General features: G+C 36.9%; 1 protein-coding gene, 1 non-coding gene and 1 pseudogene across 2 annotated transcripts; 2 read left to right on the plus strand and 1 right to left on the minus strand.

The window, feature by feature from the left end:
• The window catches only part of LOC126783932 (uncharacterized), a 50,760-nt pseudogene that overhangs the window by 20,706 nt on the left and 3,005 nt on the right, over window positions 1-27,049 (minus strand).
• Window positions 2,504-2,610, plus strand: LOC126785560 (small nucleolar RNA R71). The gene has a single exon (XR_007671090.1). It is a non-coding gene; the product is annotated as a small nucleolar RNA R71 (small nucleolar RNA).
• LOC126784385 (dynamin-related protein 3A) lies at window positions 9,852-17,984 on the plus strand. The gene is made up of 20 exons (XM_050509847.1): window positions 9,852-10,337; window positions 10,779-11,061; window positions 11,152-11,180; window positions 11,271-11,372; window positions 11,803-11,871; window positions 11,960-12,019; window positions 12,212-12,325; window positions 12,437-12,485; window positions 12,580-12,689; window positions 13,464-13,556; window positions 13,693-13,785; window positions 13,918-14,055; window positions 14,829-14,942; window positions 15,032-15,127; window positions 15,304-15,346; window positions 15,711-15,859; window positions 15,958-16,104; window positions 16,648-16,700; window positions 16,804-16,903; window positions 17,248-17,984. Exons 1-20 carry the CDS (start codon window positions 9,954-9,956, stop codon window positions 17,521-17,523), a joined length of 2,502 nt encoding a protein of 833 aa, XP_050365804.1. The 5' UTR covers window positions 9,852-9,953; the 3' UTR covers window positions 17,524-17,984.

Below are 27,049 nucleotides of genomic sequence, written 5' to 3' on the forward strand. Positions count from 1 at the left end.
ACAAGAATAAAAATAACTTTAAAAAAACCTAAACATAAATCATCCAAGAACAAGAACATAAAAACCCGAAAACTAAACATGAAGATCATAGAGTTACACTTTATAATTCTCCTCCCAAGGTTCCTTACAGATGTAGTAAGAGATCTTCAAGAGTATGGTATCCTTGGCTCCCAAGCTTTGGACAGAGAATATGGTGAAGGGTGGTGAATTCGGATTCTATGATGCTTGGTGAATGAAAGTGTTTGGGCAGAGCTTTGGCAAGTCTTGTGAGCAAGGTTGATGATCATTTTATATGGAAATGAGGTGCTATATATAGAGGAAGAAACCCAAGGGAGGATGGCCACAAAGTCCACAAAGTTGAAACCAAATTGGTTGAGGTTTCCTAGATTCGGCAGATCTGACCTTTATCCCTTGTTGTGGCCATAACTTTCTCTAGAAAATAGATATTGAGATGATTCCAACTGGCAATTTCAACTAGACTTCCGTGGCTTTTCATCCATATATCATGCACTTTCTCAGTCATTCTAAGCTGTCCAGGGGAGCTCGTCAAAGTTGGATGATCTCTCCTCATTAAATTTGCTACATGTCTTCTTTGACATTCTTGCCTCTTCTCATTTAATTTGCTGCATGCCTTCTTTGACATTCTTTGGTGCCAGGATTTATGGACATTATGATACATATTTGTGCTCTATATGCAGGAGGAACAAAGTTCCAAGTTTCCCTCATAGCCCTTGGATCAAAAGCAAATCAATGGCTGAGATAATTCCGTCGAGCTCACTGGACCTCTGAGTAATGATTCGGTCATATATCCCTGTAGGAATAAGATATTGATTTGATTCCAAATCCTACATAAACTAGACTCAAAATCCTTTTTATCCATATAAGTTACGTCTTCTAACGCAATCGGAGCTATCCAGGGGAGCCCGTCGAAGTTGGACTACGAATCTTGACAGCATTTTCATTCTTGCATTGATTGGGTTTTTAAGTGCAAATCTTCTTCTCCTTTTTCCTTGTGGAACTAGGAAGCTTTCCTTCTCAAATATGGATTGGTATTTCCTAATAATAATAAGTACGTTAGAAACAAAGAAATACGAAAGGATGAATCCTACTCGAACAAGGAATCATATCTCAACAAGGATTATTAACACTTAGCACGATGTCATCATCAATTCATTCATAATTGATATAAGCTCTACCTAGACACTTATTCATACAAAAGAAACTAAAACATACTAAATAAGAGGTAACAAAGAGTAAGAATAGGGCATAATCACATTAAGAACGTCACACTTTGTGCTCCTATCACTTCTCTCGAGTCATCCTCTTATTGGTGCACAACTCCTTTAGAAACTTGGCGTACTTCGGGATTTGTTGAATGCATTCAATGAGAGGCATGTTCACTTCTACCCTTTTAAAGATGTCGAGCATGGCTTGATCAGAGTCATCCTTCTTCTTCTTTGCGAATCTATTGGGGAAGGGGACACGAGGAAGAGCATTAGTTGAAACCACACCACTAGAGTTAGGATCCTTACCTGTCTCATGAACGACATGATTACTTTGGGGCAGAGGCACGACATCATTGACCTTAGAGGAGGCAGGGTCCTTCTCTCGGTCATTTGCATTGAAATTCTCAGCCTTTTTGTCTTTAGAAGGCATGGCCTTCTTGATTGGCTGCAATGAAGTATCTAATAGCCTGCCACTTCTTGTCATCATGGCCTTCACATTGGGATTTGGCTCGGTTTGGCTTGGCAACTTACGTCCTTCATGGATCTTACCCATGAAGTCGATCACTTGTCCCATCTGCTTCTTAAGCTCGGTTATGTCTTTAGAATGAGCTTGTTGACCTGTAACTAAAGCTTGAGTAGCAGAGTTTAAATTTTGTTGCCCTTGAGCAAGGGACTTCAAAAGTTCATCATAGTTAGGTGCAGATGTACTATTTAAACCATGAACATTGGAGTTAAATGGAACAGAACCTTGAGGTACCTGAGGTCGCACAAACAAACCTGAAGGACGAGGTCCTTGACCTTGAGCATTGGACGGTTGAGCATTGTTGTTCCAGCGAAAGTTGGGATGGTCTCTAAGTCCAGGATTATATGTGTTCGAGTAAGGATCATACCTAGGCCTTTGTTGCCCCATGAAGTTCAACTCCTCTTCAGTTATTGCACCATTTGGACAATTCTCGGTGGTGTGGTCCTTGAATGAACAAATGCCACACGCTTGAGTGTTGATGGTCGAACCATTGAATGCCTTAACTAGAACATCAAGCTTTCTTTCTAAAGTAGCCATTTAATTCCTTGTATCAACGTCATACACTCCACGGCTCTTGCTTCCTCTCTTTTCCTTAGAACTAAATTGGCGATTGTTGTCTGCCAAGTCATCAATCAAGGTGTAAGCTTCTTGACTGGTCTTGTTCATGAATGTGCAGCCACATGCCAAATCCACCATACTCTTGTTAATGGTGTCGAGTCCTTCATAGAAGAATTGCACCAAGTCATCCAACGAAATACCATAGTGAGGGCACTTTCTTTGTAGTTCTTGAAATTCCTCCCATGCCTCGTAGAGTGAATCACCATCCTTTTGAGTGAAGTTCTGAATCTCCCTCCTTAGTCTTTTCGTGAGTTGAGCAGGGAAGAATTGTTTCAAGAACTTCCTAGTCATTTCATCCCAGGTGGTGATGATTCCCGAAGGCAGAGAGTACAACCAACGTTTAGCATCGTCCTTAAGGGTAAATGGAAACAAAAGCAACCTCAAGCCTTCTTGAGACAGATGATGAATCGATTGGAGCTTGCAAATGTCCAAGAACTCCCTAAGGTGAACATTAGGGTCTTCCATTGAGGAACCAGAAGACTTAGGCAGATACCCAAGAAATTGAACCGGAATGGAGAAGTTGGCTTCATTAGGTGGAGTGAAAGCAATGCATGAAGGTGATTCAGGGGTGGTGGGGATGAAAGCATTCTTGAGTGCCATTGGAGCACCAACAAGAACTATATCACGGTCCGGAATTGTGTCTATCTCTGAATTGAAGATGAAGGGAAAGAAAGGATCCTCCTCTTCTTCTGATCTAGGTGAAGAGTTCAAGATTGAATTGCTTGGAGATGATTCGAAATCTAAGGGTCCACTTGTGAAGGAGTTGTTTAAATCTCTAAGTGCTTGAATTCGATCTTTGAGCTCTTGTGTTCTCTTAGATATTTCGGACATGCATAATTCCTGTAATACAAAAGTTAAAGGGTTAGCATTGAAGGATACAAAATGAAGACATGAATCGTGCCCTTCCTTGGTCATATACGCAGCACACTTATGGAAGAGGCACGACAACTATGTTGTCATGTTACAAAGTTAGTTCTTTACGTTTACAAAGTTCATACAATTCACAAGTTCTTTTTGCTATTTCAATGATTGAATGATCGATTGATTCTAAGTTGTAAACCGAGGTGGACGTGCGGCCTAAGTATGGATGTCTAGACACAAGATCAAGTCTTTGTTTCAGAAGGCCGTATAGCTCAATTAGAGATAGTGAACATGGTAGGACTCATTTGTTGAACTACGGAGAGCGAACTCCCTATCGACTCCATCACCGAGATGTATGTCAGTCAATAGTTCTCTGAGATCCAATTTTGGTCCCATGCACCAGGGTAATAAAAGAGCGTGCCCCTTACTCAGCTGGACTGAAACTTGGGTGTTAGACAAATCTCCAATTGTTAATAAAAGCCGCCCTCAACCTCATGCAAAAACTTTGGAAGAAAACATGAGGGGTTAAGGCTAATATTAACAAAAGGGACTTTACCTATTCCGTTCGATTTACAACCTACAACAATCATTCACTCAATCACCAAAACAACAACCTAAGATATATTTACTATATGTTTACGAAAAGAAAAAAAATATATATATATATAGAAATTTACAATATGAACAATGAATTCGAAATTAAAAGATTAGAGATCCATAAAGATGGATCCCCGGCAATGGCGCCATTTGATCAGTTCAATTACTCGAGATCAATATTAACCCTGTAAGCATCGTTAGTAGTATAAAGCAAGAGGGTATCGTTCACAAACCGGGGATCCAACCAGGGTAAGAATCACAAATATTTAACAATGAATTCATAAGAGTATGAGGATTTTGGGATATATTTCGGATCAAATATAAAATAAACCTAAACTAATATATACATGTGATCAACCAACCAACACATAAGCAATTACCAAACAAATAACATAAGAACAAAGGTAACGAAATCTAATCTCAATTAAGTTCATGCCTTAAGGTTCATTATACATCCTAGAATCGGTTATGCAGTTAAGTTCCTCCCAAGGTTCCTAACTCAATGACACTTTAACACATTCGAACTCAGTCCCAACCTCATTCGAAATCTAACATACTTATCCTACCATGCAACTTCAAAGCCACGCATATTGAATTCATTAAGCATGTCACCTACTTAACCAACAATCATGCAATTCCAAAAATCACATAGAAAAGATAAACATATTCAAATGCACAAGTCTAACCGAATCTAGGCAATAATCGGTGAAGGTGACAAAGAACAAACAATTAATCAACTCCCAAGTATCAAAATCGTTTATAACTTTGGATTATTACACATGCGACGTCAACTTCCTGGTATCAAACACACACGTAAGTAAGAACACACTGAAAATCATTTAAATAAATAAACAGAAATTCATGGCATAAAACCTAAAATCATTTTGAATTAAAAATCGAAAACCTTAATTCATGATGTCATTCAAAAGTTACAAATATCTCATAGACAAGAATAAAAATAACTTTAACAAAACCTAAACATAAATCATCCAAGAACAAGAACATAAAAACCCGAAAACTTAACATGAAGATCAAAGAGTTACACTTTATAATTCTCCTCCCAAGGTTCCTTACAGAGGTAGCACGAGATCTTCAAGAATATGGTATCCTAGGCTCCCAAGCTTTGGACGGAAAATATGATGAAGGGTGGTGAATTCGGATTCTATGGTTCTTGGTGAATGAAAGTGTTTGGGCAGACCTTTGACAAGTCTTGTGAGCAAGGTTGATGATCATTTTATGTGGAAATGAGGTGCTATATATAGAGGAAGAAACCCAAGGGAGGATGGCAACAAAGTCCACAAAGTTGAAACCAAATTGGTTGAGGTTTCCTAGATTCGGCTGATCTGACCTTTGTCCCTTGTTGTGGCCATAACTTTCTCTAGAAAATAGATATTGAGATGATTCCAACTGGCAATTTCAACTAGACTTCCGTGGCTTTTCATCCATATAAGGTACATTTTCTCAATCCTTTTGAGCTGTCCAAGAGAGCCCGTCAAAGTTGGATGATCTGCACTGCCAGAATTCTGATTTCTATAAGGATTGCATATCTTTTGCATTAATTGTATATCTTCTTCCTCCTTTAATGCTGATTTATTTCGCACAAATTTCTTCCTTTGAATTAGGGAGGCAGCAAAAGTCTTAATTGTTGTAGCCATGTTTGATTTTTGTTACCTCTCCTCATTAAATTTGCTGCATGCCTTCTTTGACTTTCTTGCCTCTTCTCATTTAATTTGCTGCATGCCTTCTTTGACATTCTTTGGTGCAGGGATTTATGGACATTCTGATACATATTTGTGCTCTATATGTAGGAGGAACAAAGTCCCAAGTTTCCCTCATAGCCCTTGGATCAAAAGCAAATCAATGGCTGAGATAATTCCGTCGAGCTCACTGGACCTCCGATCAATGATTCAGTCATATCTCCCTGTAGGAATAAGATATTAATTTGATTCCAAATCCTACAAAAACTAGACTCAAATAGCTTTCTATCCATATAAGGCACATCTTCTAACGCAATCGGAGCTATCCAGGGGAGCCCGTCGAAGTTGGAATACAAATCTTGACAGCATTTTCATTCTTGCATGGATTGGGCTTTTAAGTGTATCTTCTTCTCTTTCCTTGTGGAACTAGGATTGCTTTCCTTCTCCAACATGGATTTGTATTTCCTAATAAGAATAAGTATATTAGAAACAATGAAATACGCAAAGATGAATCCTACTCGAACAAGGAAACATATATCAACAAGGATTATTAACACATAGCACGATTTCATCATCAATTCATTCATAATTGATATAAGCTCTACCTAGACACTTATTCATACAAAAGAAACTAAAACATACTAAATAAGAGGTAACAAAGAGTAAGAATAGGACATAATCACATTAAGAACGTCACACTTTGTGCTCCTATCAATGGACTTATAAAGAATCTAAATATGTGCTGCCTATATGTTGTTCTATGCGTGTCATACATGTTTCTTGAGTAGAATTCGTGTTTTGGTTATGTGATGAGTGGTAGATCAATTGTATATAAGTAATTTAGGATTTATTTTAAGTAGTAGTTTTAAAATCCGAATCAAATCCCCCAATAACATGATAAGTTTTGAGGCCCTTTTGATTCCCCGGACTGAATGATCCCTGCTTATTCTATACTAACGATGATGTTTTTCAGGTATTTTATAGACGTTCTAACCAACAGTCTATCACAGAGCATATCATTTAACATGGTTAAATAATTTACAAAACTTAGGCAATTATCGTATTTATGATACATGCCAGAGACCATGTGTAGATCTTAAAAAATATAAATCATACAATCACGTTTAATGACATGCTAAGCAATCAAATTTTGATAATAAGCATAACATATAACATGCACAATATTTAGAGAGTACTTTGCTCATATAACATATATGATTTCATTTATACGAATAAATTTCGATAAAAGCGGCAACACTAATATAGATCTTACTTGTCAGTTTGCCAAATATACTACATCTTAAGCAATTTTTGATCTCGTGATTTCATGTTGCTCGTCATGTGTTTTTGAATAAATCATATGCAAGAAAAAAACAATATTTACATGATTAGTCACTTTAATCATATGTACTGAAATTGCATTTTATTTTAATTTACCTTGTAATATATAAAAGGTAAAATGGATTTCACATTTACCATTAACGCAGTAAATGTTAAATTATAGATCAGTAACAGTGAATAGTAAATATGATTCACTAAGGGGTAAAAATAACATAATAATTACTTTTAATTTTTTTTTCTGACATATGTAAGTTTTGAATTTACCAGAGGTAAAAACCTCTTTTCTTCACGGGTCGGATTGACGAGCCAGTTTGGGAATGGCCGGGTCAAGATCTGCAATCGCAGATCTAGGTTTGCAACCGTGAAGATTGCTGCTGAGACATCAGGAACGGAAAGTCTAGGTCGTGTTTGCGGGACCGGGTTGAGCATGCTAGGTTCTGGTCAATTGAAGGGTGCCAGAGCGTGCCGAGAAGCGGTCAGATGTTTGAGTTGCAACGCCAAGCCGAGGGACGTCGGAGCTCTGGGCTGCAAGGAGGCCCCGATTCTAGGAGGCGTCACATCGTCAGATCAGATCGAGTTCGTCGGATTTACGAGTCGATCTAGCCTAGGCAGCTGCGACATTGATGCTAAATGCCAGTGGTTCTGAAACGACAAGTCCCAAAATTAACCTATTTACGCGTTAAAAACAAATTTATATCAACCGAACCAATATCTAATCTAAAATAATTGTGACAGTACCCAAACCTTGGTTGGGCTACCTACGTACCCTTTACAAAGGATCAAGTCATTCGTAGTTCAACTATTCACCAAGCCAAACACTCCAATTTAGTGAAACCACAGAACCCACACATTTACTACAAACCTACCACATTCACCCTAACAACGTAAACCTCATAGCCATTCTGATTCGTATCACAAACACATCACAACCGACACACATAGTTAATATCATAACCATCATTCATCAAACACACAACCCCATATCCATTATCAATCATACAAATACATAGCATCCAACCTAAGATTAACACAATGCTTACGGTAATAATATTTTATTCCTACCAACGATAATCTAGATCAACAACCTCACACGATAAACAAATCCAATGATTAATATGTCGATACGTTCGTATCAACGCATGCAATTCAATGGAATAACTCACTGCTAAAAGGGCACAAATGCAACTAGAATCACCTCAATAGCTATTTTCTAGCGAAAGTTATGGCGACAACAAGGCACAAAGGTCAGTTCTGTCGAATTGAGAAAATCTAGGAAACCTAAACCAATTTAGTTTCAATTTTGTGGACTTTGTGGCCGGCCTCCATTTGGTTTTCCTCTATATATAACACCTCATTTCCATAGAAAATATAATCAATCTTGCTCACAAGACTTGCCAAACATCTGCCTTAAACACTACTCATCATCCTCAAAGCCATTCAAGCCGTACACTATCTTTCTTTCATTCCATTCGATCCAAAGCGCTACGCCTAGGATTGCCATTCAAGTTGAAGCCATGCTGCCTTGTTTTGATACCGCTAAGGAGATTTACAAAGTGTAACTCGTTACTTCTTCAATTATGTTTTCAGTTTGGATTCTTTATGTGATGTTGTGTTTTTTATTTTTGGCTAGTTCTGAATTTGTGGAATACTCTTATGTAGTTTACGATTTTACAAGATGTTATAAAGTAGTTCTAATTTTGTTTTCTATGATTTCTATGTAGATGATGTGAGTTTATAATTCAATGATTTAATGATTCTTTTTCTTGTGCGTTAACTATATGTGATTCAAGGCGCTAAGTTAGTTTTGCATATAAAATTCTTAAGTGTTTTTGTTAACTTGTTAAAGTAAGTGACATACTTGACTTGTTTGTAATCACTAGGAATTAACCATGATCCGTTTGTTATCTAAGATGCGCTAAGTAATTAGATAAGAGATGAATCAATGAAGTGGTAAGATTGAGAATGACATGTTACCTTGTAATTTCTAAGCGCTAATATAGGATTACCAGGCCATATTTCGAGTTAGAGATGCGCTAAGTAACCTAGTTCGGCATTAGGTTGTTGTTTGTTCACTCAATACTTGTGCAGTAAGGCTCAATGTTTTAAAAGGATGAGATTATGATTTCGAAGCTACTTGTGATTATTTGTTTGGTAATTGTTATGTGTTGGTTGGTTGATCACATGTATATATTAGTTTAGGTTTTATTTTCTGTTTTTATACTTATGATCCATAACTATCAAATCCTTTTATCTCTTATGAATTCGTTGTTAAATGTTTGTGATTTTTTACCCTGGTGGATCCCCGGTTTGTGAACGATACCGTCTTGTTTTATACTACTAACGCTGCTTACATGGTTAATATTGATGTCGAGTAATTTCTAGGTGTCTGATCATGAAAAAAAACTATTTCTACACAATTTTCTTTTTTTCGGCAGAATTTTTTTTTCTAGGGTTTAAATCACTCTTTTTATGAAAAGTCAAAGTTAAAACAAAGTGTTGATAACGTGTTGTAGGGAAAATGGAATGGTCTACTCATTTCATTGATATTCTCCTTTATATAAAAGTAAGAATTAAAATAGAAATAAATAGTAATTACAATGGTAATTAATATTACATAATTGTAATTGATCTGTTACATCCGTTGACCATAAACGTCATTAACTCATTCCGTTATTTATTTTAACGAAAACACACTAATGATGTTTTTCCTTCAACAATGAATACTTTATGTATCAAAATAAATATTTTTTCATAAAAAATATCAGCCCAAAATATTAACGTTAATGTAAGTACCAAATATATTTTTTCACCTTGAAGAAAGAAGACTGGTAAAACCCTTGAAGAAGGGGTAAAATAATTATGAGAAAGTGTGTGTAAATAACAAATACAGTTGTGTTGTGTGGAGAGAAAGTAATACCAAATCCTCATTATCGTCTGCTTACCTCATAAAGCAAACTCTCTATTCCAATAGAGCTAAAACTCCAACAAGTCTCTAGTCACAAGAAAATCAAATCAAATAAAACTCTCTCTCTCTCGCTCTAAGCAATTTCCAAAACCCTAGGGAAACTCTCTAAGATCCAACCCACAGCCATGGCTGACGAGCCTTCGGTGGCGCCACCGCAACCGACTCCACCTTCCTCCTCCAATTCGCCTCTCGGAAACTCTGTGATCCCCATAGTCAACAAGCTCCAGGACATCTTCGCCCAGCTCGGCTCCCAATCTACCATCGAGCTTCCTCAGGTCGCCGTCGTCGGTAGCCAGAGTAGCGGCAAGTCCAGTGTCCTCGAGGCCCTCGTCGGCCGCGACTTCTTGCCACGTGGCAACGAAATCTGCACGCGCCGCCCCCTCGTGCTCCAGCTCTTGCAGACTAAGCCCAACGCCGCCGCCGCCGGGTCCGATGAAGAGTACGGCGAGTTCCTCCACGTCCCTGGCAAGCGCTTCTACGACTTCTCCGACATTAGAAGAGAAATTCAGGTACTGATTTGCTCTCTCTCTGCTGCTTTTTTACTTTGTTATTACTGCAAATGTGATTTAAGATTGAAATTCATTGGTTTAGAAAAGCATATACTATGAAGCTTAGACCACTATTTATACTTGTATTATAACTTAGAACTGCCGCCACTGTAGTATATAGATTTTGATTATTAACTGTAGAATCTGAATTCTATTCTGTTTCGGGAAGCAAAGTCACCGTAACTTTATACTTGTGCTGCTTTGGTTGTGCCATCGGCTACTTTATACTTGGATCTAGGGAAAGTATGTGAAAACAAAACTAATAAAATTCTGTAAAACAATTTAAAGTCACTGTGAAACTTATGAATGTGAAGGCGTATCTATATCGAGTGATAACTAAGCTATATGTCAATGTAAATGTGTACGTTTGTCCCTTGTTGATGGATTTTTTTAATAATGTAGGCTGAGACTGAGAGGGAAGCAGGTGGAAACAAAGGTGTCACAGACAAGCAGATTCGTTTGAAGATTTTCTCTCCAAATGTTCTTGATATAACACTGGTAGATCTACCTGGCATTACAAAGGTTCCTGTTGGTGATCAGCCCTCTGATATTGAAGCACGAATTAGGACAATGATCATGTCTTACATCAAAATTCCAAGTTGTTTGATTCTAGCTGTCACAGCAGCGAATTCGGATTTAGCAAATTCAGATGCTCTTCAGATTGCAGGGAATGCTGATCCTGATGGTAGGCTTTCCAACTTTGATGCTGCTTTTCCATGCTGGATTGGTAATTTGTATTCATCAGAAACTCACATTAGACTATTTTTTATGACAGGTCTCCGAACCATAGGAGTAGTCACTAAGGTGCACTTTTTTTTTTATTATGTATTTCTTTGACTATTATCAATTTGTTTTTTTTAACTGACAAGATTTATGTTTATTTCAATGTCTCAGCTGGATATTATGGACAGAGGTACTGATGCCCGTAATCTTTTGCTCGGAAAAATTATTCCTCTACGACTAGGCTACATAGGTGTTGTGAATCGTAGTCAGGAGGTAATCCATCTTAAACTCAACTAAAATGTGCTTCTTTCTCTGATGTATATCTGATGGTGGTGATATAAACCAACTGATTCTTTACTAAAAATAAACATGCTTTGGGTTAGAGGTTGATCCTTATCTTGCGCTTTTTTTTTTTAACTTCTATAATCTTCTCTGTTACGCATATCTGTTTGGCCTTGCCTTTCCTTACAAATATTAAGTCAAGCAGCTAAGAATGGAAAACTATCTACTTCCTCTTTGTATGGTCATATATAATTCGCAGTCTAATTTTCTTTTCTCAAATTATGTGTTCACGTCAGAGTAATTAGTTTGGCGAACACTGTTTTACTTGATCTGCTGTATTTCCTTGTAGATAGTGGTTATCAAATTAGGATATATGTGTTCTTCATTCTGATAAAGCTGCTCAATTCTATCCTTGAAACAGGATATTATGTTGAACCGGAGCATCAAGGATGCACTAATAGCTGAGGAAAAGTTTTTCCGCAGTCGCCCAGTATGAGCATTTTCCTTGAATTAGTATGCATATCTTGGCTTGGGTTAAACAAATAATTTATCATAAATTTGTAAATGCTGTTACATAGGTATATAATGGTCTTGCTGATCGCTGCGGCATCCCTCAGTTGGCAAAGAAGTTGAACCAGGTATAATATCTGAACTGCACCCTAATACAGTAAATGGTTATTTAATATCTCTTTTGTATTTGAACTATTTTTTGTACTGCTGGCACTCTATATATGCACATTTTTTTTCCAGTTATTTGTTAATCCCTTTCCATGATGATGCTTCTAATTCTCCACATAGCTGTGAAGTTGATCCTCATAATTTATATGCAGATTCTAGTGCAACATATCAAGGCAGTGCTCCCTGGTCTGAAATCACGCATAAGCTCCGCACTAGTTTCTGTTGCCAAGGAACATGCCAGTTATGGGGAAATCACAGAATCAAAGGTGGGTTTAATTAGTGTGAAGACTAACCCTGATTTATATGGTAAATGTTATTTGACAATGTCACGTGATGACTTCCTTGCATTTGGCTGAGTACTTCTATGTTACCTTTAGGCTGGTCAGGGAGCTCTTCTCCTCAACATTCTTTCAAAGTATTCTGAAGGTAAATTAGGCGTACCAGTTCACTTTTCCCAATCACATCTTGGCTCTGTGGTGCGCAACTAGGTAATATATCACTGATTACTTCTTAAAAACAGCATTTTCTTCCATGGTCGAGGGTAAAAATGAAGAAATGTCGACAACTGAGCTGTCTGGCGGAGCACGAATTCACTATATCTTCCAGAACATCTTTGTGAAAAGTTTAGAGGTTTGAACTCTAATCACAACTGCTCTCACTGATTTTACTTAATATGACTTATGGAACATTTTTTCTTTCCCTTCTGATCCCTTATGTCTTTAAGAAATGTTTGTTGTATCTTTATTTTTGTCATTAGATTACAGTACATTATCATCTAATTTCTTCTTTTTTTTATTACCAACAGTTCATTTGTACAAAATCCTTTTCCATCATAGGCTACTAACCATTTTGGCTTCTGGAAGAAATGTTATATTTTATTGTTGCAATTTTTATTCTTTACCCAATAAAATGGATTTATTTTGTGTAAAAACAAATGCAGATTTCCCCCACACTGGTGTTACTGTCTGCATGGCTATGTTGGACTTCATGCAGATTATTTCTTTTGAATAACATGCAGATGTTTCTTTCTTTGTTTATTTATATATTTCTTCTTCTTCCTGCAATTTTATTGCACCTATATGCATAACATTAAAGGTTTAATTTGTGGGTTAAGTAGTTATTTTTAAGTTGTTATTGATGAGAATCAGAACTCTATTGTACTTGGCTACATATAGTTTAAGATGACTGTTCTGTCTTAAGTTTAAGTTAGTAAGTGTGTCTGCTTTTAAAACTAACTGAAAAAGTAGCAAAAGAACTGAGAGATAGTGAAGAGTGAGATATAGCTTACATTAATGTTCTTCCTGGATCTGCTTCTGACTTCATTATGTTATATGCAAAGAGTAACTTGTCGGCTTTTACATTTCCTTGCAATTTATTATAACCTAATGGTTTTGGTGTCTATAGGAGGTGGATCCCTGTGAGGACCTAACAGATGATGACATTAGAACTGCCATTCAAAATGCAACAGGCCCAAAATCTGCATTATTTGTACCAGAAGTAAATCTTACTTGCATACTTTCACTTTTTAAGAGATGGACTAATCTTTTGGACCTTTTCTGTTTTCCATTTAAGACTGCAGTCATAATTATCCTCCCTTGACAATATACCTGGCATTTGATCTTCATGTGCATAGGTGCCCTTTGAAAATCTTGTAAGGAGGCAAATAGCTCGTTTGTTAGATCCCAGCCTTCAATGTGCCAGATTCATATATGATGAGCTAATGAAGGTAAGATTCACGTTGCTGTTATCATATCTTTTGTAACTTCACACATATGTTAAATTTAATATCATGTCTTTTGTAACTTCTCACTTATTTTAAATTTAATATGACATATGAATGTAAATGTTGTTTGTTCAGATTAGCCATCGGTGCCTTGTAAATGAATTGCAGCGATTCCCTGTTTTGAGAAAGCGGATGGATGAAGTTATAGGGAACTTTTTACGTGAAGGCCTTGAACCCTCTGAAACAATGATTGGACATATTATTGAGATGGAGGTATGAAGATTAAGATACTAAACTAATTTTGTCTTGCGTTAAAAGATAAACAATTATCATTTCACAAATATGCATTGCTTTACCAACCGAGGAATCAAACTGCAGCAGCAATGTTCCAACTGCTCTCTCTTTCACGTCTTTTTTCCATGAATGCAATTCAGCATGATCTTTTTAGTTGATGAAATTACTCTTCCTCTCTGTGGTTTTCTTGGTCTTGTTTTTCCTTTTATCTTCATGTATCATTTGCTGATCAAATGTTCTTTGCATTTATTTAATTTTTGGTTTGTTTAAGATAAATCCAATTTATCCGGGTGGGGCAGTGGCCCTGTTCAAGTACTTGCATGTTTTCTTACAAATTAAGTTGGCCCCAGTATATATTATTTACCAAGGATTCTTTACTTAGCGCACTATTACAATAGGTATTAATACAAAATTATTTACACTTAATAATATCGGCCAACAACCTTAGAATCATTGAATATCTTTTCCATTGTGTGCTTACCTGCTTTATTGATGACACTTGATGCTCCAGAGTAAAGGAAAGAGACGAGATAAATGTCACTGGATGCATGTATATAGCAGAGATGTTTGTTACTTGATCTTTGTAATGATTTTGTTCTGGGTGCATGTGGAAATTTAATCAAGTTCGTTGTTACATGCTAGTTCAGTAGTCTGCTTATGTACATATATTTTATGACTGATCAACTCCCAGCTTGTACCATGGTAATGCATCTGCTCTGGTCTCTTATATTTGGATCTTAATCATTCTGCAGATGGACTACATAAATACTTCTCATGCTAATTTTATTGGTGGAAGTAAGGCTGTTGAGAGTGCGTTGCAACAGGTGAAGTCCTCTCGAATTCCTCTGCCCCTTGCCAGGCAAAAGGTATATAGCCATGCTGCTGAGTTATTGTGCAATCGTGTATAGTTTAATTAAGATGATGTCATTTTAGATCTTTTTGTTTTTTCAACTAGGATGGTATAGACTCTGACAAGGCCCCAGCATCTGAAAGAAGTTTAAAATCTAGAGCAATTCTTGGCAGACAAGTGAATGGAATTTTGCCTGACCAGGTATGCAAAAGTTTGTGTCTTTGCAACATAGTTTTTTATTGGTAAATTATTTACTTTTATTATGAATTTCCAGTTATATCTAAAAGTTAAAGAACACAAAGTAAAAAGTTCCACTGATGTTAACCTAGTCCTTATGGTAATGATTCTTTTTCTTTCTTTCATTGACTAATTGACAGGGTGTTCGTCCTGTGGCAGATGGTGAAAAAGTTCCACCTGCTGGTAGTATATATGTTTTTTTCCCACTAATTATCACATGCCTTTGCAATTCAACTATATATCTATACGCCACACACATACATGTGTTGGTGTCCGGACATTCACATGATATGTGACTTGAAAAGGAAATTACGCTAAACCATCTTTGGACCTAAATTCGATGGTGGGAAAGAAAACAACTCTAACTTAAAATTGATTCTTTCTACTGTTGGGTCTAGATTCAAATGAGAGCATAATAGCCTTGTTCATCCTGTATCACTGGATCTGTGAACAATGGTGTATTGGTGCATCATAGCATGAAGCGACTGACAAAGTACATTTAAACCTGATGTGTATTTTACTTTGTCACCTGTTGCAATGTGATTAGGGGGGCCAAGTGTATCAAATTGGGGAATTTCATCTATTTTTGGAGGGAGTGATAACCGTACGCCTGCTAAAGAAACCTTAATTAACAAGCCATATACTGAACCTATCAACCACATGGAACAAGCCATCTCTATGATCCAATTAAGAGAGGTATTTTCTTGTACAATCTTTACTTGGATTATGTGCTTTATATCCAATATTGTTGTATCTCTGATATTATTTATTAATCAATTTATGTTTCTGTTTAGCCCCCAACTGTCTTGAAGCCCACAGAAAGCCACTCGGAGCAGGAGTCGATTGAAATTGCGGTTACAAAACTTCTGTTGAGATCATACTATGACATTGTTAGGAAGAACATAGAGGATTCTGTACCAAAAGCAATTATGCACTTCTTGGTAATATTGACTAACCCGGATGCACCTGTTTATATTCTGTTTATTTCACCCTCATTTTTCTTTTCTTGGTAATATTGACTAACCCGGATGCACCTGTTTATATTCTGTTTATTTCACCCTCATTTTTCTTTTTCTTTTTATATTCTATATTTTGAATCTGAACGATTTGATTTAAAGCAACAAATTTTTATTCAAGGAGCAATATAAATCTTGAATAAGTTATGAAACTTCATTCATTTCCTTGCCCCTTAGTTTTGAGAGCCTCCTCTTTATTCACTTGGCCATTTTGTTTCCAAATAATGTTCTTCATCAATGTTGTGCACATGAACCCAATTAAAACCCTGTGAATAAATTAAGTTACAATCGCCATTGCCTTTCAAGTCTACCTTGCATGTTCTTCTATTTGTCTTTTCATGAATGTGATGAATATTAGGTTACTGTTGTGTAATAAGTCTCGCTGTTATAATTGAACTAAGGATTTCATAATACGTGTTTTCATTTATGTATAATAACTATTGTCTGTGGTCAACATGCATCATTCAGGTCAATCATACTAAACGCGAGCTGCACAATGTCTTCATTAAGAAGCTTTACAGGTAACAAAAAGCTTGTTTTGAATTTCAAATTTTACATCCAGGATCTTGTGTTAGTTTACCCGTCATGACTGCTAATGTTCATGCTATCTATGCTTGCAAACAGAGAAAACTTGTTTGAAGAGATGCTGCAGGAACCTGATGAAGTATCAATGAAGAGAAAGCGTACCCGGGAGACCCTCCGAGTCCTGCAACAGGCTTTCCGGGTACATTATTCATAAAATACTTTTATGCTTTGGATTTTAAAAGTTAATGAAGTATAGAGTTACACAACCATACCTGTATTTTGTGATATCAGCGGCTCTGCATCCATACATGTCACATGCACATAATTCATGTCATATATATAGGTGAGGTGTCATGCCTTTGAATAGAACTGAAATCTTCAGCCAGCAAAATTACATTTGAAAGTACTCTATACCAAGCTTTATTGGTTTGGTAAACCAAATGTGAAAGTTGACATGTTAATTAGTTCACTTGAATATAAGAATGTATGGTCACTGGATTTTCAATTACAGCCTACTTATCCTTGTTTTTTATTTGTCGGTAGACTTTGGATGAACTGCCTTTGGAAGCCGAAACAGTTGAGAAAGGTTACAGTATGGGTGCTGCTGATACGACAGGGTTGCCAAAGATCCATGGATTGCATACATCGTCGATGTACTCCACAGGCAGTCCCAATGACTCTTACTCTTCGCCTAAGAACCCAAGGTCCAGAAAGTCATCGCACTCGGGAGAACTCAACTCACCATTTTATGCGAATGCGGATTCCAATGGAAGTGGGCGAATGTACATGCCTGGTCTATATCCATCTGTTGATCTATAATCCGGTCAAGTAGTGCTCCAAATCTTTCAAATAGTGCCGAAGCGTTATATTCATTTTTATTGCTCTGTCCAACTGAAGGGATAGGTTTTTTCCCATCTGCAGCCCTGCTTGTTGCAAGTGGTTTGTGCAAGTCGGGTATCCGGGCATTGCTTTTTGCAGTGCATATTTTTTCATTGCCCTTATCATAGCATAGGTTCACAAGTGTTTCTTTTACGGGGATCCAAGAATAATATCGAGATGGACCATTCTCTTATACCCCTCTTACCTATTTTTGTTAGGATCAGGCATATATCTTTACTTTGAATTTGTCTGCAGGTTGCAACCATGTATCAAATGTAACCAGTATCCAGTGTTCTTTATATGATTTACGATGATGAATATGGTTATATTGTTCTCAAAATGGTTAAATGGGGTCCTTGTTTAATGATGAACCCTAAGACAACGAAAATAATTTCATACCATTGCTATGTTTCCATGTTGCGGTCACATCGAATGGCTGCATTTTCATTCGTTGAGTATCAATCACATAAATTATAATATGCCTGCTAATGTGGTATAATTTGTATATTGTCTTATATGGAAATGTATTCGTTTCAACACTAAGTGTTACTAAGGAAAGATTAATTTGAAAAACTGACTAGGATGTTGTCACTATAATGAAATATGACTACTGTTGAAAATTTACATAGTACACTAAACCTTATGTAAGACATAACCTCTCTAAGGGCAGTTGTATATAGGAAATGATAATGGGAAAACCAACCGTAAGATGTCATCAGTATAGGGAAACAATGTCCGGTTAAAATTTTACCTTTTCTCGACGTCGTTTGGGTCTCGATTCACTTGGTCAACCCTTTGTGTCATATTACTTCCTTGACACTAGCCATTTATCAAAATTTATTGGTGTTACCACTTTGATCCACTAGCCATTTATCAAAATTTATTGGTGTTACCACTTTGATCCACTTAGTCAACCCGAAGTTAGCGAACAACTTTTAAGAGATATTGAGAGATAATACAAGAGCAATATTTATATAAAAAAAATGTTAAATGAAAAACACTATCATTTTATTAGTGTGTCTTCATCAAAGTAACTCACGGAGGCAATTAGACAATCAGTTTTGATATTTAGTTAATTGCGGAGCTAAATTATGTAATGTATCAATCAATGTTATTGTCATTAAGCTGATTAATACTTTCCCTTGTAATATTTTCCATATATAATGGGACTCCATAATAATACGAGTAGATCAATTTTGTTTTACTTTTCTACGCCTTTAGCTCTATTTTTAGTTTTTAGCCAAAAAAAACACAGAAAACCGTATTTTTTTTTCGGCCGCCGCTAGCTTCGCTAGCTAGCAGCAACACTGCCCAGTTCTAACAGGCTCCAAATCGGAAACTATTCCCCTATGAAGATCCACGCCGACGCTGGTGCCCAAATGCCGACCATCTTCTGCGCCCAGATGTCGCTTCAGACCGGTGAGACCAGCAACCCAGATCGGTGCGGCTCAGCCCCTGTAGCACGAATGTCCAATCCCCGATGCCATTTGCAAAATCGATCCCCGACGCCGCAAGCAAGATCTGTGACGACCCTGATCGAAGATTCACTCCATCGTCACTCCACTATTCCAGATCAGCCAAGATCGTACCAGATTTCTTCTGTTTCGGCAGATCCAGCGAGCCTGACCTGGACCTGCGACACGCGACCCGCGACTCGTTTCGAAAAAAGAAGAATATTTACCATTTTGGTAAAGTAAGGTTAATTTTTCACAATTTTACTTCTTGGTAATTTATAGTAATCATTTACTTTTACAGCCTTAAGAAAATTAAAAAGTGAATGTGAAAGTTTGGTTACTGTTTTTACTATATGTGTTATTTATGCATGTCTACAATATGATTTGTTTGCTGGGTTTACTGCATACGTATATGTTATGTTGATGTTGGTCATGTTTTCAATTATACATGTTATTTTCAGAAATATTAATTTACGTTTGTGGTATACTTGATAAATTTGTCATACTTAATGACATGCTTGAGAGTTGATTATATGCATGTTATATTGTTTTTTGTCTTTAAAATGTTATTATAACCTAGATATTATGTATTTGCCATGATAATGAAAATTCACGCGCTCTACAAAATTTTAAAATCAACTTTGTGATAAAGCATTTTCACAAAAGCACCGAAAGAAAATATGTGACCACCATGAAATTTGGTCTCGAAATTCAATTCACACTCTTGGAAATTAATACACATTTACCCTTGTTTTTGTAGATGGCTGACTAAACTCGACCCGAGTTTGCCATTTTGGACTCAGAAGGAATTGAGTACCATCGTTGGGTTTCTGATGTTAAAACCATGTTTGTGGGAAATGACTACAAAACCACCATTTATCCTCCCACCAACAAAAAAGATGAACCGTCGGCAAAAACCAAAGCCAATGTCCTAATGTTCTTGAGGCGGCATATTACTCAAAGCTTTGTATGGTAGTACCTTCAGTTCAAAACACTCAAAGAACTATGGGTGCCCTAAAAGGGACGTTTTGGGAACATTCATGACACTTTGCTCCCAGAATTAACTGTCCAGTGGAATGAAATCCGCTTACTTGACTACAAAAGGGTTAATGACTTCAACAAGGATATGTTGCGCTTGAAAGCACGTCTCAATTTCTGTGGTAAGGAACTCACAGAAGATGATATGATCCAGAAAACTCTATCCACTTTTCCTACTTCAACACTTATACTAGCGAACCAGTATAGGTTGGAGTATGACAACAAAAGAATCACTATCTTCCATAAATTGATCACCATGTTGCAAGTATCTCAGCGTCATGATCAAGTTCTTCTGAACAATAGTGCCAGGCCTATTGGCACAAAGAAAATTTCCGGGGCTAACTATGGCAAGGTGAAGGATGGAAAAAACTAACGCAAAGGGGACAGGACGTGCTGACCCTTACACACGTAGGGGCAATACACCACGTGGAAAGGATATGGAGACCGAGGTATGGGCCGTGGAGGTCCTCCCAATGTATGACGCAAAGATGGTGGTGTAGGTCCTAGTGGCCATAGTGACACTGGACCTAGTGGTCACAAAGTGCAAAAGGCACCGAAAAAACCCCAAGCAAAGAGGAAAAGAGTTGGCAATGAACCTTGCTATAGGTGTGGAGACAGTGCTCATTGGTATAAGAACTGCCAGGTAAGCAACAGAGCAGCAGCCAATTACAAGAGGTATATGGAGTCTAGAGAACAAGAGGCTCACTATATGGAGGAAGAAAGTCCTGAACCTAATGTCAACCTCACAATTTCAGACTTTAATGGCAAGTTGGACCCTGCCAAATCAAGCGATACTCTACATTTTGATTAATCTTTTTTATTTATTTCAAAGTTGAGTGTGAAGGCATAATGCCTCATTTTAATTAGACAATTGGTTTGGTCTTAAACTTTATTTTTCAATAATGGTTTGTTGAATTGGATTTCTATGTATGAGACTTATTTTTTATTACTGTTGGATTATTAATAAATTTCAGATTTTATTCTGAAGTATTGAGATTGTTCAAGTTTTAACTTATTATACATGGTTCGAAAATAACACTATTACTGATGTAAAACAATACATCTATGCAATAAAAGAAAAATATTGGAATGAAAAGTATATTATTCGACCTACGCCAAAATACTATAATGAATATGAGACATATTTTTTAATGATTACATCAAAATTTAATTGTAGGAATGAATCGAGGAGAAATAGAGTGCTTAGCGGATTGTGCGACTACCCACACTGTATTAAGGAATCGACAATTATTTGTTGAATTAATTCCTTATAATTCATGTTTGTCTACGATGACTGGATCTGACCAAATAGTAAAAGGGCGAGGAACTGCCCAATTTTTCTGCCAAATGGCACATTGTTGAAATCACAAAGGTCTATATGCACATAGAGCCCCTCGAACCTTGTTAAGCTTCAAAGATATTCGTGCCAACAATTACCATCTGAACACTTATTGTGAGAATGAAATTGAATATTTGGGTCTTACTTCTCTTGAATGTGGAAGGACATGCATTTTAGAGAAGATGAAGAGTCAAGATAATGGATTTTATCTTACTACCATTCGGATTATTGAATCCTATGCTGTGACCAACAATGAAATTTGGGACACTAACTTATACATGCTTTGGCATGACCGATTAGGACATCCTAGTTGTGACATGATGGTCCGTATTTCAAAGAATTCCCACGGACATCCATTCTTTTGAGGGAAAAATAAAAGGGGACAAAAATCCAATACAGTGCAAAGTGCTGGTCACACTACTCCAATGCAGTCATTGCCTTTTAAAGCACCAGTTGCGTTCCCTCCCTCTGTGTCATTGACTATTTGCAAGGCACATCAATCATTTTGCAAAGCCTTCTCTTTAGAAAAAACAGGACGAGACCTTCCTATGCTACGGATATGAAACAAAACATTCCGTTCTTACAAAGGATACAAGGTGATATTTGTGGACCTATCCACCTAGAATGCAGGTCATTTAAGTACTTTATGGTTCTGGTGGATGCCTCGATACGCTGGTCATATGTTGCATTATTGTTCACACAAAATGCTCAATTTGAAAAACTTCTAGCACATATTATTCATTTAAGGGCTCACCACGTTGATCACCCTATTAAGTCTATAAGGCTTGACAACGCTGGAGAGTTTACTTTAAAATCATTTGATGATTAGTGCATGTCTATTGGGTTTGATGTAGAGCATCTTGTTCCCCATGTGTGATGATTGCTCGATTATTCGACATCAATATTTAACCCTGTAAGCATCGTAAGTAGTATAAAGCAAGAGGGTATCGTTCACAAACCGGGGATCCAGCCAGGGCTTGGGATCACAATATTTAACACGAATTCATAGAGATATAAAAGGTTTGATATAGGTTCGGATTGAGATATAAAAACAGAAAATAAAACCTAAACTAATATATACATGTGATCAACCAACCAACACATAAACAATCACCAAAACAATTCACATAGAGAAATCGAAACAAGTCCTATGTCTCCCTTTTTGAGTCATGCCGAGATTAGCTCATGAACAACTAAGGTTGGATCATGCAATTTAAGTTCCAAATCAGTAACCTATATGCATAGACACTTTACACATTCAATTCTTGCCACTCGGCTTCATTGAAATCTAACATGTTCATCTTACCATACAATCCTAAAGCCATGCATATCGAATTCATCAAGTATGTCACATACTTAACCCCCAATCATGCAATTTCGAAAATCATATAGAAAAGAATAAACATGTTCATAGCATAAGTCTTTAATACAATAACCTAAATATCATGCTACAATCGCATACATAACACTTAGGAATCGAAATTGTTCATACATAGTACACGGCAGAAACCAAAAACAGAAAATCAAAAAAACCAAAACATAAATTCGAATCTTTATATAAATTGAATCAAGTAGCTATTTCATAGACAAAATTGAAATAAGATTACACTACACAAATCGCATACTCATCTAAGAACAAGAAAACCAAAAACCGAATTGAAACAAAGAGAGAATCATGGTTACACTTTATCAATCAATCGATTCTACAAGGTGTAGCCAAGACTTCTAGGGGAATGGAACCTCTTCTCAATCATGCTTGAAGGCTATAGATGAAGGTGGAGAATGGTGGAATCGGTTTTAGGATTTCTTGGAAGGGTGAAGGATTAATTCGGTAGAGCTAGGCTTGTGATTGTGTGCAAGGTTGATGATCATTTTATGTGGAAATAAGGTGCTATATATAGAGGAAGAAACCCAAGGGAGGATGGCCACAAAGTCCACAAAGTTGAAACCAAATTGGTTGAGGTTTCCTAGATTCGGTAGATCTGACCTTTGTCCCTACTTTCTCTAGAAAATAGATATTGAGATGATTCCAACTGACAATTTCAACTAGACTTCCGTGGCTTTTCATCCATATATCATGCATTTTCACAGTCATTTTGAGCTGTCCAGGGGAGCCCGTCAAAGTTGGATAATCTGCACTGCCAGAATTCTGATTTCTATAAGGATTGCATATCTTCTTCCTCCTTTAATGCTGATTTATTTTGCACAAATTTATTCCTTTGAATTAGGGAGGCAACAAAAGTCTTAATTGTTGCAGCCATGTTTGATTTTTCTTACCTCTCCTCATTAAATTTGCTGCATGCCTTCTTTGACTTTCTTGCCTCTTCTCATTTAATTTTCTGCATGACTTCTTTGACATTCTTTGGTGCATGGATTTATGGACATTCTGATACATATTTGTGATCTATATGCAGGAGGAACAAAGTCTCAAGTTTCCCTCATAGCCCTTGGATCAAAAGCAAATCAATGGCTGAGATAATTCAGCCGAGTTCACTGGACCTCCGATCACTGATTCGGTCATATCTCCCTGTAGAAATATGATATTGATTTGATTCCAAATCCTACAGAAACTAGACTAACATAGCTTTCTATTCATATAAGGTACGTCTTCTAACTCGATCGGAGCTATCCAGGGGACCCCGTCGAAGTTGGACTACGAATCTTAACAGCATTTTCATTCTTGCATTGATTGGGCTTTTAAGTGTATCTTCTAATCTTCTAATCAATTCATCTAAATTCGAAATAGCTCTACTTAGAACATAGAAATGACAAATATGAACCTAAAACAACTAAATAAGAAGTAACAAAGCATAAGAATATGGCATATATACATTAAGAACGTCACACTGTGTGCTCCTATCAACAACCCCACACTTAGACTTTGCTAGTCCCTTAGCAAACACTAAAAAGGGAAATCAAACAGAAAACGAAAACAAAAACAACTAAAACTAACGACAGAACATTCTAATGCCTTCAACATTTTGTCTCAGAGATCTTCATACTCATAGCATCAAGAATAACACTATCGAAATAGATAAGATGAATTCAATGGTTAATAAACAGGAGATTTCGTTTAACAAGTAAGACATGGCAGAAACAAATGTGATATTAAGCTCCACATGTTCAAAACAAGTTTAAATTCAACTCACAAAGGATATGCACTCCAAATTTTTTCTCTCAAGAACATGGCATATGCTTAAAAGCTTTTCACACACAAGAGTTATGAACATAGTGAAAATCGAAAACCTCATGAAAGATACCAATCATATGCACAAATGAGCCCAAACCATATGCTTACTCATGAAACAAACTCCACAGATCAAGAGCTACTCATTTTAAGAATCATGCGGATCTTTATAAAAGGGATAGGTTAGGCTCGGCATGGATATATTTTCAAGGTAAAAGGAATCACAAAGGTCATCCTCAAGACTTAGCTGAGCAAAAACATCCACCTTATGTCGCCATACTCCATAAAACAAGGGCCAAATATCATCATGTTGGACCCATCCTTCACTTTAAACATTGTGAAAACGAACATGGGCTAAAGTATAACATCATTGAGCCTTTAACAAATACATCACAACTCCATATTCACATAAACAACATGTATGCCGAGATCATCATTCAATCTTTTCATTTTTTCTTTCAAGCCGTGCATATATACTTTTTCTTCTTCTTTTTCACACGGCATCATACAAATTTTCTTTTTCACACTCTTGTCACAGCATTCTTACATACAATAGCATAATCCCACACTTGAATTAAGTCATCACTCCATATTAACATCCACAAATCGGCTCTGCCAAGCCTCAAAGACAAGGTAGAGATATAACTATTATAAGTAAGGATATAACATGTTGGTAATGAAAGAAAAAGACTTAACGTAGGCTCAAAGGGGTTAACACTAAGGTGTCCCAAGCAGGGCTCAAATAGGGATATATGGCTTTTTGGCTTTAGTGGTGGAAATCCTAAAAAGATCCAACAATCCTTTTCAAAATCAGAGTATATTATGACATAAAGTTTTGAAAGTTTCACAAAGTAAGTTCTAGCATTCTCTAGTTCATTGCAATTCTATGGCATATGAATCGATCTAAATAGATGTAATGAGGTTATAAAGCCAATAAACGATAGAATAAAACTCTCCAAAGAAAGGCACATATATATGGCTCGAATCTCACATAGGTTATATGAATTCAAACAAGTAAGGAACATGCTCATTCAGTACCTAAGTTTCAAAATCCTCATCTACTACATGTTCATACAAAATCTACACATCGATTAACTATCAAATAACAATAAAGTTCATTTCAATATTATGATCATCTATCAACCATAAATTCAAAGATCAAAACAACAAAATTGAAACACATAAGCATCAAACAATAGAATACAACGAATGATGTATACCCCACCCCACACTTAAAACTTACGTTGCCCTCAATGTACAATATGATAAACAACGAAAATTAAAAAGAGATAAGGGATCAGAAAATGCAAACACTCGTTGATGGCTCCTTCATTGGCTTAAGTTTAGAGTCTATAGCCTAGACTATCTCCAAAACATCACTTGCTTGCCGTAGGATCAAGGAGAGAGATCTCCTCCACGTTATGCACCACAAAATTCTCATAGTACGGCTTCAAGCGATGTCCATTGACCGTGAATTCTTTATCAATCACAACACCTTTAATCCTGATAGCACCAAAAGGAAAAATGTGAGTAACAACAAACGGTCCAAGCCACCTAGAACGGAGCTTGCCCGGAAACAATCTAAGTCGAGAATTAAACAAAAGAACTTTCTGCCCAACGACAAAGTGTTTCTTCCTAATCATGCGGTCATGGAACGTCTTAGTCTTCTCCTTGTAAACCATTGCCGAATCATAGGCCTCATTTCGAATCTCTTCAATCTCATGCAATTGCAACTTCCTATTCAATCTGGCCTCATCAATGTCCATGTTAAAATTCTTCACAGCCCACCATGCACGATGTTCAAGCTCCACAGGAAGGTGGCACGCCTTGCCATAGACTAATCGAAATGGTGACATGCCTAGAGGAGTCTTGTATGCCGTCCTATAGGCCCAAAGAGCATCATCCAATCGTTGAGACCAATCCTTGCGTGATGGTCCAACAAACTTCTCCAAAATTCTCTTGATCTCACGATTAGATAGCTCCACTTGTCCACTTGTTTGGGGGTGATAAGGCGTAGCAACCTTATGCTTGATTCCATACTTCTTCAAGAACGCCACAATGGTCCGGTTGCAAAAGTGAGATCCTCCATCACTAATGATAACTCGCGGGATACCAAACCTAGAGAAAATGTTAGAACGAAGGAAATCTGCAACAACTCGAGAATCATTAGTCCGGGTGGCCTTTGCTTCCACCTATTTCGAAACATAGTCAACACAAACGAGTATGTACAAGAAACCATTAGAGCTAGGAAAAGGTCCCATGAAATCAATACCCCAACAATCAAATATTTTAACATATATAATCGGTGTCATAGGCATTTGATCCCTAGATCCTAAGTTTCCCATGCGTTGGCATCTATCACAAGTCATGCAAAAATGATATGCATCTTTGAAAATCGTAGGCCAAAAGAAACCACATTCTAACACCTTAAGAGTAGTCCTACATGAA

The sequence above is a fragment of the Argentina anserina genome, chromosome 2 (genome assembly GCF_933775445.1).
Source record: "Argentina anserina chromosome 2, drPotAnse1.1, whole genome shotgun sequence".
Lineage (NCBI taxonomy): Eukaryota > Viridiplantae > Streptophyta > Magnoliopsida > Rosales > Rosaceae > Argentina > Argentina anserina.

Excerpts from the sequence above, each read along its gene's own strand:
- LOC126784385 (XM_050509847.1), top strand. The coding sequence starts at position 9,954 with ATGGCTGACGAGCCTTCGGTGGCGCCACCGCAACCGACTCCACCTTCC. Across the intron at positions 11,872-11,959 it reads AGTTTTTCCGCAGTCGCCCA|GTATATAATGGTCTTGCTGA; the intron begins GTATGAGCATTT and ends GCTGTTACATAG. Across the intron at positions 14,056-14,828 it reads GACATATTATTGAGATGGAG|ATGGACTACATAAATACTTC; the intron begins GTATGAAGATTA and ends ATCATTCTGCAG.